The sequence below is a fragment of the Limulus polyphemus genome, unplaced genomic scaffold (assembly GCF_000517525.1).
Source record: "Limulus polyphemus unplaced genomic scaffold, Limulus_polyphemus-2.1.2 Scaffold10023, whole genome shotgun sequence".
NCBI lineage: Eukaryota > Metazoa > Arthropoda > Merostomata > Xiphosura > Limulidae > Limulus > Limulus polyphemus.
Genome location: NW_013675633.1, coordinates 6,358 through 19,611, shown reverse-complemented (window position 1 = coordinate 19,611; position 13,254 = coordinate 6,358). Strand labels below are relative to the sequence as shown.

Genomic DNA, 13,254 nt, shown 5'->3' with positions numbered 1-13,254 from the left:
ACAAATGTATAATGGCAGTTGTATTATTCATTAGAAGGTATGTCATAATATTTATGTATGACAAATGTATAATGGCGGTTGTATTATTCATTAAAAGGTATGTCATAATATTTATGTATGACAAATGTATAATGTCAGTTGTATTATTCACTAGAAGGTATGTCATAATATTTACGTATGACAAATGTATAATATTAAGAGGAACAATCCTTATATTTGAATGAAATTTAAAAAAGGTGGATTAGTTTAGCCATTACATACAAATGAATAATTTTGCAATCAACCAACATATTTTCATTTAAGTCACAAAAGCTACATCATCCTTTTTTAATGATATTCATATGAACAATAATATTATTTATCTTCTTAACAGAAATAATTAACTGGGCAATATTTGGACATTCAATTGTCATGTGATTAAACTTTTCCACTGTAGTACTCCACAATCATCTGATATTATTAAAATTTTGTAAATAGAAATATTTATGTTTCTCAACCTTCACAATACTAGGGACTGGCTCGCTTCCTCCCTAAATTATCAAGGACCACTAAAATGCAAGCACAGTTAAAAACCATTAAGACTTATGTATGAATATTTTGTCAGTTTTTGTGAAATCCCACAGACTAGCAAGATGGTTGTGATGGCCCTGCACTGGTCTTCTGATTGGTGGTTTATAAACACTACACTAGAGCATGAATTATGACCTACTTAATATTTCCTTAAACAATAGATGTGTTTAACATGTACCTCATTGATGGCTCCAGAGTAAAGCATCCACAATTCTCCGCGGAGCTTGTCAGGTATCCCTTTGAGGACCAACTCTTGAGCTCTGGAATTATTGTAGGAACAGAGCCCTCTGTGTGAAAGAAAGTAATATTCTTATCCTTCTTGTGTTTTCAATTTGAAGACTGATATTAACAGCTGAAAGAATTGTTTATTTCACATCATATATTCATACAAATAAACACTAGTACATTTGAGAACAAAAACTGTAATGTATTTAAAAGAATTTATAAAGGAAAAACTTTCATGAAAGTTTTTAAACACTTCTCACAATTAAAGAAACAATCTGCTATTTCTTGAAAAGTTTAACACAAATCTTTTTAGAGTATTAATTTTTTTAATTTTTACATACACAGATATACATATGAATTAATCGGCCAAATTTCAAATCAGGGCAGAGCAGGTGAAAGGGGAGATTTTGAAGGAGAGTGTACAATATTTAGGAAACATTTTACTTCCATAACTGACTTCAAACACACAAGTATCGTTTTAACAGTATGGGCAATGATGTGTACAGAACGCAATACATAAATAAAAAAAACATCAGATTTATAATATTCACACACTGAACAATGATCTGGACCATGATGTATACAGAATGCAATACATAAATAAAAAAACCCATCAGATTTATAATATTCACACACTGAACAATGATCTGGACCATGATGTGTACAGAATGCAATACATAAATAAAAAACCCCATCAGATTTATAATATTCACACACTGAACAATGATCTGGACCATGATGTGTACAGAATGCAATATAGAAATAAAAAAACCCATCAGATTTATAATATTCACACACTGAACAATGATCTGGACCATGATGTGTACAGAATGCAATACATAAATAAAAAACCCATCAGATTTATAATATTCACACATTGAACAATGATCTGGACCATGATGTGTACAGAACACAATACATAAATAAAAAAAACCATCAGATTTATAATATTCACACACTGAACAATGATCTGGACCATGATGTGTACAGAATGCAATATAGAAATAAAAAACCCATCAGATTTATAATATTCACACATTGAACAATGATCTGGACCATGATGTGTACAGAACACAATACATAAATAAAAAAACCATCAGATTTATAATATTCACACACTGAACAATTACTGTTAGAGAAGAATTTTTTAAAAGGTTCAAGCAATTATTTTGCAATTCTCATTACATAAGTTTGGAGGATCCTCGATATTAAATCTCACAAGACTGTTCAAATCAGTCGAGCCTAGTCAGATCCTCGGAGTTATTTTATGCTTGTGTTCAAGTGGTTTGTATGTTCGGGTAAATGTCAGGTAGCATAGTTTGTTTGTTTTGAAGTTTGCGCAAAGTTACACGACAGCTATCTGATCTAGCTGTCCCTAATTTAGCAGTGAAAGACTAGAGGGAAGACAGCTAGTCATCACCACCCACTGCCAACTTTTTGGCTACTCAGCTGAAAGGGTATGTTTGTTGGGACGGGGATTCAAACCTGCAACCCGCAGATTGCAAGTCGAGCACCCTAACCACCTGGCCGTGCCGGGTTCGATAGCATAGTCTTCATGATATTTATGTTAAAAATAATATATATATAACAAATTCTTAAAATATAGTGTCCCTCTCTACTGGAACTTTAATATATATATATATATTACTACAACTTGTAGAAATTACAACAGACAGTGTGAAAACATGAATTTATTTCCTGGGAAATTTCTGCTGAGAACATGGGGCTGATATTCCACCCTAAGATCTCCGGTAGATTAATACTTGATATGTATATAGTGTTAAAACAATAAACAAAAGTAATTAACGTCACAGCTATCCAGAATTTCTGTTCACTGTCTCTTACAATGAGGTAAAATCTGTCCAGGTGCGACATACCAACCTTCCATATTCAGCAAAATGAATGTTCCATAGCTGAAGCTTGTTAGCTTCCTGAGCTTCAATGTGGCTGGAGATTTCAACATGAAACAACGTAGACAGTGCTGGCTGAGGCTCCCACGAGATGTATGAACCTATGATAAATATATATATATACAGAAACGTGGAATTTACAAAACATTTTACTTTTATCTTTAGTCCTTATAAAGCAAAGTTACACATACCTATTGTATAGAAAGATCAGGTTGATAATTCAAAAACATTTCAAAAAGTCAGATTCATACCAGTTTAAATATGAAATGTTTTAGATTAATATATACTTTTAGATTTCATATTCTTTTTACAATAAGAAATTGAAAATATATCATAATTGTTTTGAGCATTTTGAAAAATTACAATTTTTAAATGTTTAACCATATTTTTTTATCAATTCACTTTCACACGTTAACTGTTTAGTTTTTAAATGTTTAACCACCCATAAAAAATATGGTTAAACATTTAAAAATTGAACAGTTAACGTGTGAAAGTGAATTGATAAAAAATATGGTTAAACATTTAAAAATTGAACAGTTAACGTGTGAAAGTGAATTGATAAAAAAAATGGTTTAACATTTAAAAATTGAACAGTTAACGTGTGAAAGTGAATTGATAAAAAATAACAATACACTTTCACACGTTAACTGTTCAGTTTTTAAATGTTTAACCACCTTTCTTATCGATACACTTTCACACGTTAACTGTTCAATTTTTAAATGTTACACCACCTTTCTTATCGATACACTGGTTAAACATTTAAAAATTGAACAGTTAACGTGTGAAAGTGTATCGATAAGAAGGGTGGTTAAACATTTAAAAATTGAACAGTTAACGTGTGAAACCCTTCTTATCAATACACTTTCACACGTTAACTGTTCAGTTTTTAAATGTTTAACCACCCTTCTTATCGATACACTTTCACACGTCAACTGTTCAATTTTTAAATGTTTAACCACCTTTCTTATCGATACACTTTCACATATTAACTGTTCTACGTATTCAATCAGTGTTTGTTTTACAAACTGGTTACATCATCTTAAATATACCTAAAAAATGTTTCCTATAAATTAGTTTTTTTTTAAATCCACTAGTGTGAATGGCTAATACTCCCCTTATTGTGGTTTTATTTACACTACCTCAGATTATTTTCTATTGCTGTTCAACATAAAAACCTTCAAATAGTAAGCTTAGGATATATTGTATACTTTTTTTCTTAACTTTACAAGCAAATTCATCATGCAAAACACTTCTGAAGCAAAGAATAGATCTGTTAAACACATTTACTAAAATATCACACATAAATACTTGTAACATTAAGTAACTGTTTAAAAAAATCTGTCTGCTTCAATAATAATACAGATCGATAGAATTTGTCATTTTTCTTACACCAGAAACACCGAAACATGTTGTGATAAAAACAATGACATGATAATACTTAACAACCAGGTTTTAAAATTAGTGATGCATGAGGTATTAGGCTAATATTCACAAATTAAGACTCTATGTTATTGAAGTTGATATTGATTAATGAAATATTTTCAGTTAATATCACAACTTCCAAGAACAACATGTCTGTACTTGTAATATTACACATATATAAGTGTCGGGTCACGGGATGATTTCTAGTCAAACATCAAGTCAAGTTTCATTCAGTCGTCTATGTTCAAAATAAATAAAAGTAACCATCAAAATGAAAGTTTTTCATCATGTGTTTTTATTTAAAATAAAAAAAACACAAAGTTGATTTAAAGGCTTAAGAACCACAGCAACTTTAAGAAAAATAAATTCTTTCACTTTGCTTGAACTGAATTAGGCAAAGTTAATTTTGCATTAAATACCCTATTTTTTTTACATGTTGCAATCAAATCTTTTTACCTCAGGAATCAACTTTATTTTCTTCTAAACTACCTTTTACTTATTACTGTTTGGAAATGGAGTAATAATTTTTTACTGTATCATTTGTAATGTGTTAATGAAACCAATAAAAACTGTTTTGTGTCAGCATTCTTTCTAGCTTGACTAAAGAAATAACTTACCAAGAATCTAAAGTAAGGTATGTAGCTGAAAGAGAAATCTAGTCATTAGCCAATTTGATGTGCATGTTAATTATGTCACTTTCTTGACTACAATTTATACTGTCAATGTTAATCAATTATCAGATAAAATACAGTAGTTATTACTTTAACAACTGTTTTTTTAGAAGACAGTATCAACTACATAGTTTTGACGCTCTCTCACGTAAAGGGTTGATTGTACTTTCATTTTTAACAATTTGTATATGTTAATGAAATGGTGTGTTCACAATAAATTACCAAACATTTAACAGTGCAATGCAGCAAAGGGTAGACAAAGCTCTAGGAATATAAAAAGCTTTCCTGGAGAGAAATATACATACAGAGAGATTGTTAAACAAACAAAAGCCTTTAAAGTTCTCCATGGAAGAGGGAAAACTCACAGAACAGTGGATTAAGGAGAGTAATAGGCTCAGAAACCATACCTCAAATACTCAACAGCATCAACCTCAGCTCAAAAATTTAAGTCTCTCTCTTATGGTTACAAACCCATTGCAACGAAGTTGGGCTGGAAATATCTCCCAGTACTTTTAACATAGTCATAAATAAGGAATCTAAAGTTGTCAAAAGCTCACAAATCAAAAGTTTAAGTTTCCTGCTACACATCAAAATCAACAGCTGTTTTGATGAGGAATATGGCTGAAGAAAGTGGGATCCTGTTCACAACCACATCTCTGTCAAATATAGCTCGAGTTTAACCTTTGTTCCTTCAGTCTGCTTAAATGTGGTTTTGAAATTTGATGTCTAAATACAATAGAAGGTCTTTAGAAAGTTTGTCAAAATGTGTAGTCTGTGATCGACTTAGTCATTCTTTGCAAAAAGTTTATCACATTGAGCACAGCTACAAATGAGAAAGTAGCTCCTAAGAGAGTGTGAGACCTAGAATATTGCTCTTATAACATGCAATTATTAACAAAAAACACAGAAAACTGAGTAATAACGCTAGTAATTTCTTAGAAAAGAGCTACAAGAACACCTTCAAGCTTGTGGGAATTATGTAAAATAAAGATTTGTAGATTTTAAAGTATTCTATCAAATATTTCTTGTTTAACTTACTGTTATCTTCACCGAGGTCATCAGTGCCTGTTTCCTTGAGGTTAGTTGCTGGTCTGTAAAAACATTGAGATACTTATTGTTATTAATATTTTCTAAGGATGACTAAAAGTGTACATTCACATGTACCTACAGATATGTTCCTACCCACAAGAAACAAAAATAAATATAAATGGAAATGCAAACAAAATTAATATACTATTTGTCAAAGAAGTACAACTGATATAATTTTAAAAGGAAAGTTCACATATTAGCTCCAATAAACATTGGAGATTTCCCAAGTATCAGGCATAAAACAAATAATGAACAAGAAAACTTGCAGGAGAAATCAAGTAAGGGCCATGTCCGGTGTTAAAACTCACTAACACTCGGGAGTAAAAATAGATATTTACAAAAATCACCTTTATAATTTATACATTTGTAAAGCACAAAACCTCCATACACAAACTGTTATTACAAAATAATAATAATATTAGAAGCAATTATCACAGAAATTTTCCCTTTAAAATAGTGCTTCTTATACTTTCTTGACAAATGGTATAACTTATTGTTTTTTATTTCATTTTCAACCCTTCCACCACTGGCATCTTTTTCTGCAAATGTCATGAGGTTTTAATTAAAAGTACTTTCTTATCATAAAATACAATTAAATTTGGCATAAATTTGTAGCTAATAATCCAAATTTTAATAGTATACAAGTTTTACGTTCTTAACTTTATAAGGCAATATTAAAAAAAAAAATCTGAATTATTAAAACTGTGACATTTTCTCTCTAGCCATCTCCTCTTCTCCAATATATTTACCACCCCTCCAAAAAGTACAGAATTTAACGTAAATTACTCATTTTAATGACATAATCACTCAGGTAAAGCATAATTTTCATAGCCTTCAATCTTATTTAGTTACAAAGCAATAAAATACAAAATCAGACCCCTCTTACCACACCTACCTGTCACCTCCTCTCTTTCAGAAATTGCCAATAGTTTTCTCTGACTTTTAATACTACATTATTTATAACCAATAGAAAGTCAAGGTTTTAATCTATCAAATGATGTATTATATTTCATTGTTTTCTGTACAGAGAATTGTCAATTTTGCTTTCAGTTCCAGCTTTATTCCCACGGGAAACTTACTGATGAGCTTAGATGAATTTTTAATGGCTCTTGTCACACTGTGATAGTTAAGAGACATTGTCTGCTTTTTGCATGTTATTATTCTATCTTCTTTGGTGCATTATTTAATGGAATAAAAAAAATACTTAGTGCAGTTCTACCATTAGTATAAAATGTAGGGTTAAGTGTCATCAAAAGTCTACAGCAAAAAAAAAAAAAAAAAGTAGAAGAAGACCTAGGTAATTACTATTTTTCTTGTTTTTCATGTGTATTTTTTATTTATTGTTATAAAAGTAATTAAAATGGAGAAATCTTTAGGTTAGATTAGGTAAAATAAAGTATGATAAAACATTTTCACAAGGAATGCTCATGAGTAGCCCGTGCATTATGTAATTTGATATTGTAACATGAGCTATACATTTGCCAAATGATTTACAACATATATGGTGTGAATATTAGTTTGACACAGTTCGAAGAGCAATAAAATAACAAAATTTAAGCATAAACAGATGTATACTGTTACAAATTTAAAGCTATTTAGGATAAACAAATTTAGTTTCATGTTACAATTTGAAGTCATTCTAGAAAGAAAAAAAGATAATTTAGATTTATACTGATTTTTTTTAGTGGTTATGAGGTCGGTCAAATTTACCTACCTTGTACAGAGTTAGAATAGAATACATAACAGATAAAATATAAAGTTTTACTAAAAAGAAAAATGTTTGAAATTTATTTAAGAAGTTTTAGAGATTACGCTAATGAAAATTTTGAGATTTTTGAGATGAAGAAAAGTATTTTCAAACTTAACACGAAAATCACTTTGCATTCATAATAGTAAAAAAAAAAAGACTCGATATATTCATGGACAAATCTTCAGTAAAAATGCTTTGTTAAAAAATTTGATTTTTTTATGTACAAAAGACTTGTAATGTTTACTGAAAGTCAGCCAAATTTTATGAAGATACACATACTGTATTAAAAGTTATAGTATGGAAACTGTAAAGAGTGCCCCATGGTTACAAACTTGGTCAATTTGACCAAGCCAATCTGAAAAGAGTTAATTTGGTTGTGTTTTATATTCATTTATCAGTTATACAGTTGCAAATACATACTTTTGATTCAGACATAGTAAGTTGGATATCTTCATGAGTGTACATTCACAAAAGAAACCACTGAATAAAATTTAAATATTATGAAAAATTTAAAAGCAAATTATTTTTCAAAACGTGTTAACAGCTGAAACTAAGACTTCTATAGACTGCTATTTAAATACTTAAGATACAACTAAAAAACAGACCTTCCCGATAACCAGAATATTCCAAACATACATGATATATCAAAATATTTTAAATAAAAGTAATAGAAGCTTAGCCTGATCATGTTTAAAGCTTAAACACACTAAATCATCCTTCATTTAGGTTAATTTTTTCCTTTTAACCCTTTTATCACGGAAAACAACTATAGTTAACTGAAAATTAATTGTCGTTGACAGCAGATATTGACTTTTCTCCATGGCCATCGAAACATTTTTCCCTGTACAATGGAAAGCAACAACAGACACCAGGTGTACTGACATCTGGAAGCATGAACAGGAAATACAAGTATGAACAATCCCTCAGCTAGGGCCCCTACTGGCAGACAACACGAGGCACCCATGCAGAAAGATATCAGCTGAATATTTCATGGTCAGTCCCCAATTAGTGTCATTTCTCCATCAAAAACTTCATAAGTTAGCAGTAAATTTCAATGTATTATATGTTATTATATAAGACCCACTTACATTGCATATATTGATGTTATGTCATCAGTAACTTACCTAAATTATGATAAAACATAGAGAAAATATAACGAAATTATGCGGTAAAAGGGGTTAACAAAATCAAACTCACAGGAAAAAAAGACCCATTAGTGATTGTCATGCTTTGCCGGGATTTTTCAAAATTATTTTTTTTATCTGTACTATAGTCAAGAAGTTATTTTAAAGCTATTTTTTCAATTGTTAGAACAGTTAAATTCAAACTGAGTGAATCGTTTTAGAACAAGAATATTTTATTTCCATTGATTTCAAATATTTCCGGTCATACCTGTTATTCACTGGTACTTTAGCCAGGAGCTCTGAAATTTTTTCTAGTAAAAAATCTCTATCTGGTAACTGTGCAAACAGAAAATTTACCTGAAATATATAAAAAAAAAACAGCAACAGTATAATTTCATGAACATTACATACGCAACATTGTGCATTTTAAATTTTTTTAGCTTTTTTTTTTTTCTGCAATAAAACAAAATATTTGTTATAAATGTTCAGTCATGATTACTTATCGTTTATTACTGACAAGGCTTAGAAGTTCAACATAACCAATTTATTACAATTAGATTATATTAATATAAAAATAAACACAAAATTTTGAATCTGTAATATTTAATTACAAACCATATATCAAAAACCTTAAATATCACTCCTTGTTTGAGGAGTTTAATGTAAATAATCCAAATACAATGAAAAAACAAGAAAGCGTACAAACAAAAAGAGGATTTTTGTTTTACTCTTACTTTTGAGTTGGTAGTGAGAATTAATGCATCCTGTAGAACATTGGTTGATGAATTGCTATCAACTTTCTCCACCAGGGCAATGTCTCTCAAAGGAATGATTACATACACCAAATTTTTAACCTAAAAAAACCAGTAAAGAATCCTAACTTATAACACAATTATTTAACTGGTAACGTAATTTGATACAGGCACAGGTTTTGATCTAGTTTAATATTTATATATAAAAATACATTACCTTTAACTCTGATGCTAGTAAGTAATTTTTGAATTTGATAGTTTAATATGAGAAATCCTAAAGTAACTAAAACTGCTTGACCTTCAATGTCCTAAGTTACATACAGATGAGTATGTCATTTAACAAATAAAAACTTTCAGTAATGTTTAAATATTATATCAGATAGTAATTTTTGGAAATGTAATTAAATCTAACAATGTAATTAAGATCAAAAAACAACTTTCTTTAACCCTCATTAGCAAAATAAAATTTAAAAAATAAGGTAATAGAAATTGGTCAACATATTGAGTACAAAAGAAATTACAATATTTTTTTTAGTTTCTTTCATTTTTAATTGCTAAAATAATTTTCCATACTTGTGTAAGATTACTACATAAGTAAATACAAGTTTTTAATACCATTTAGTAGACGGTTGTCATAAAGGCAATAATTAAAAAAAAAAGTGATTTTTAACTATGCTGTGTATAATAAAAAATCTTGACTGGTAAGTGTGATATGGATTCAAAAAGCCTGGCTTGTGGTGATGGAGATTAAAATTGCCTGACTGGTAATTGTGACGTGTTTTTATTTCAGATTCAGCTTACTCGACTTTCAAAGCAGATATAATTACAAGAGATAAATAGCCTTCCCCAAACATGTTGTTTGTTGTATGGAGTCCAAAGAGTGCATTCGGTGCTCCCATCAAGTTTTTCATCTCTTGGCAACCTAAAAGTCATTCTACAAAAATAATAAAAAAGATATGAAAACAAGAACTATTCTCTTATAGGGCAACAGATTAGGTTAAATGCTTGAAAACCATATTAACAAGACTTTCTTGCCGAACAGATAAAAGTCTATATGGTCAGATATTACTGTTCTTAAAGTACCATCAATTATAACTATAAAGTATAACTATCAATTTATCACAAAATGCTAATGGATCTATATATATTTTCTGCATGACCATGTATAAAAGCTATGAAGTACGTGAAGTTTCTCTTATTGTCTGTGTTAGTGGAAGCTAATAGGCTTATGCAACCCAGGCAACTGAGTATCAGATCACCAAAACACATAAAATTTGCCTTTTGTCTGTGAGTATGAAAAAAATAAAACATGATACCAGACTAAGTTACTTTTCATATACACAGATATAAACTTGTACTTTCTTCCACTAGTTAAGAACTCTCTTTATTATACTTCTCACATCAGATGTATCACCTCTCAGTGTTCTCAAAACTCAACAGTCGAGAAATGGGAGAGAGTGATGCTACACTAGGTGTGGTTTATTTTCAATTTGTAATTTCTACAACAGTCAATCACCTTTGTATCTGAATATTCTAACAAACTAAGTGGGTTGCACGAGAAAAAGGAGGGAAAGAACTTTACACTTCACAGTGTCAACAAAGCAAAATTACCACAACATTAACAGTTTAGTTTATTCAATGAATGCACACACATATAAATCTATATCTCCATCATGAAATGACTGTTTAATTTGTATGACTTAAAAGTTCCTGAACAGACATGTAACTTTATCCGAAATGTACACACAAACAACTCAACAGAGTTTAGATGTTTTGTGGGGAAAATTGTTCCCGATACGATTCTTTTTTACTACCATTCTTTACAGGTTTTTTTTTAAAGCATTTTTCACATAAAAAAGCAGTGAACAGATGTCTTTAAAAGATTTCATAAAATTTGCTAAAAAAATACATGTTCACTGATATTTGTACAATTAAAACTTTCAAAACTAGTGACAGCATAAACATCAATTTTAATGAATAATATTTCATTCATACTAATTAAAATTGAATTTTAAGATATTTTTGTTGATATAGATGGATTATTTTTTTCATCACTGCCAAGACAAGAACTTAATTCAGTTAAATGAGATATTATCAAAGTTGTTGCAGTTGGACAGAAGCTGCCTATTGGAAACTTTTAAACAGTTAAAGATAATACATAAATCAGTCCAGGGAGTCACAATGTTTAAACAGTTAAATGAGCTATTATCAAAGTTGTTGCAGTTGGACAGAAGCTGCCTATTGGAAACTTTTAAACAGTTAAAGATAATACATATATCAGTCCAGCGAGTCACAACGTTTAAACAGTTAAAGACAGTACTTACATCTCTACAGGGAGTCACAATGTTTAAACAGTTAAAGACAGTACTTACATCAGTCCAGGGAGTCACAATGTTTAAACAGTTAAAGACAGTACATACATCTGTCCAGGGAGTCACAATGTTTAAACAGTTAAAGACAGTACTTACATCAGTCCAGGGAGTCACAATGTTTAAACAGTTAAATGAGCTATTATCAAAGTTGTTGCAGTTGGACAGAAGCTGCCCCTTGGAAACTTTTAAACAGTTAAAGATAATACATATATCAGTCCAGGGAGTCACAATGTTTAAACAGTTAAAGATAGTACATACATCTGTCCAGGAAGTCACAATGTTTATTTCGTTCACTGATGGAGATATCTTAGTAAAATTGGTAATCTGAAATATACTAAGCTTTTTTCTGGTGTACTACTTTTGTAATAGGAACAACATTCAATATTTTTGCAAAAAGGAAACCCCAATAGTGACCTTACTATTAAGAAGTTAAAACTCATGTACATGACATGTTTTATTTGCTATACTTTATGCTCATGGCCTTCGTTTCTTTAGTAGCTAAGCCTGACAAAGGTAATACCTTGGAACATTAGAAGTTTTTTGTTATAGACTTCTGGTTTACCCTTTTAAAATATTTTTCAATATCTTGTGGTCTTTTTCTAGTGTGTTTTACTACTAAGAAGATTAAGTTATGTAGCAACCTCAGAATGTTACTACTAACCTGTAAGCTTCACTATGGGCTCGAGCATCTAAATCTCTTTTTAAATAAGATGGCTTCTTTGGCACATTTCTACTGGACTTTTGGGCCAAGTCTTTGTCTGCTTGAAAAGTTTCTTCACATATCAACCTAGAAGCAGAGAAAATTAGAAATAAATAAGTTAAAAAGGCTCTTGTGCAATATATATATATATATATACATACAATTAAAAGGAGTACAATGTTAAAAAAATTGCACAATAAATAATTTATTAAAAACAGGAACCAGCCCTAAACATACTCAATGTTTTGGTGTTCTTACATCACCATCTTCAGGAGTAAAAGTCGAAGTTTGATCAAGACTTGTATAACTACACAATAATTTGCATACCTTTGACACCATCTAGACTTAAACAACTAGACATATGTTTTATAAACTCATACTTGATCATACTTCCAATTTTACTGCTAAAGATAGTGATATAAGAACACTGAAAACTGTGTTATGAAAAAGTCATGGGCAGTAGAATCTGCATTGCAGAGCAGTAGTTCAAAACCAGGCCCAACACAAAGAACACCATCGGAAGTGGATGAAATGTATTATCATAGATCACAAACACTCTGAAGTGGATGAAATGTATTACCATAGATCACAAACATTCCGAAGTGGATGAAATGTATTACCATAGATCACAAACATTCCGAAGTGGATGAAATGTATTACCATAGATCA

General features: G+C 30.1%; 1 protein-coding gene across 1 annotated transcript in view; it reads right to left on the bottom strand.

Moving 5' to 3' along the window:
• Positions 1 to 748: 748 nt before the first annotated feature.
• The window catches only part of LOC106476194 (TBC1 domain family member 9-like), a gene marked incomplete at both ends in the record, with an annotated part of 18,454 nt that continues 5,948 nt past the window's right edge, over positions 749 to 13,254 (bottom strand). Inside the window, 8 exons of the mRNA XM_022380124.1 lie at positions 749 to 857; positions 2,677 to 2,806; positions 5,837 to 5,889; positions 9,030 to 9,118; positions 9,496 to 9,615; positions 10,315 to 10,447; positions 12,547 to 12,672; positions 12,844 to 12,938. Of these exons, the coding sequence (XP_022235832.1) occupies positions 749 to 857; positions 2,677 to 2,806; positions 5,837 to 5,889; positions 9,030 to 9,118; positions 9,496 to 9,615; positions 10,315 to 10,447; positions 12,547 to 12,672; positions 12,844 to 12,938 (855 nt within the window). The remainder of the gene's footprint in view (positions 858 to 2,676; positions 2,807 to 5,836; positions 5,890 to 9,029; positions 9,119 to 9,495; positions 9,616 to 10,314; positions 10,448 to 12,546; positions 12,673 to 12,843; positions 12,939 to 13,254) is intronic.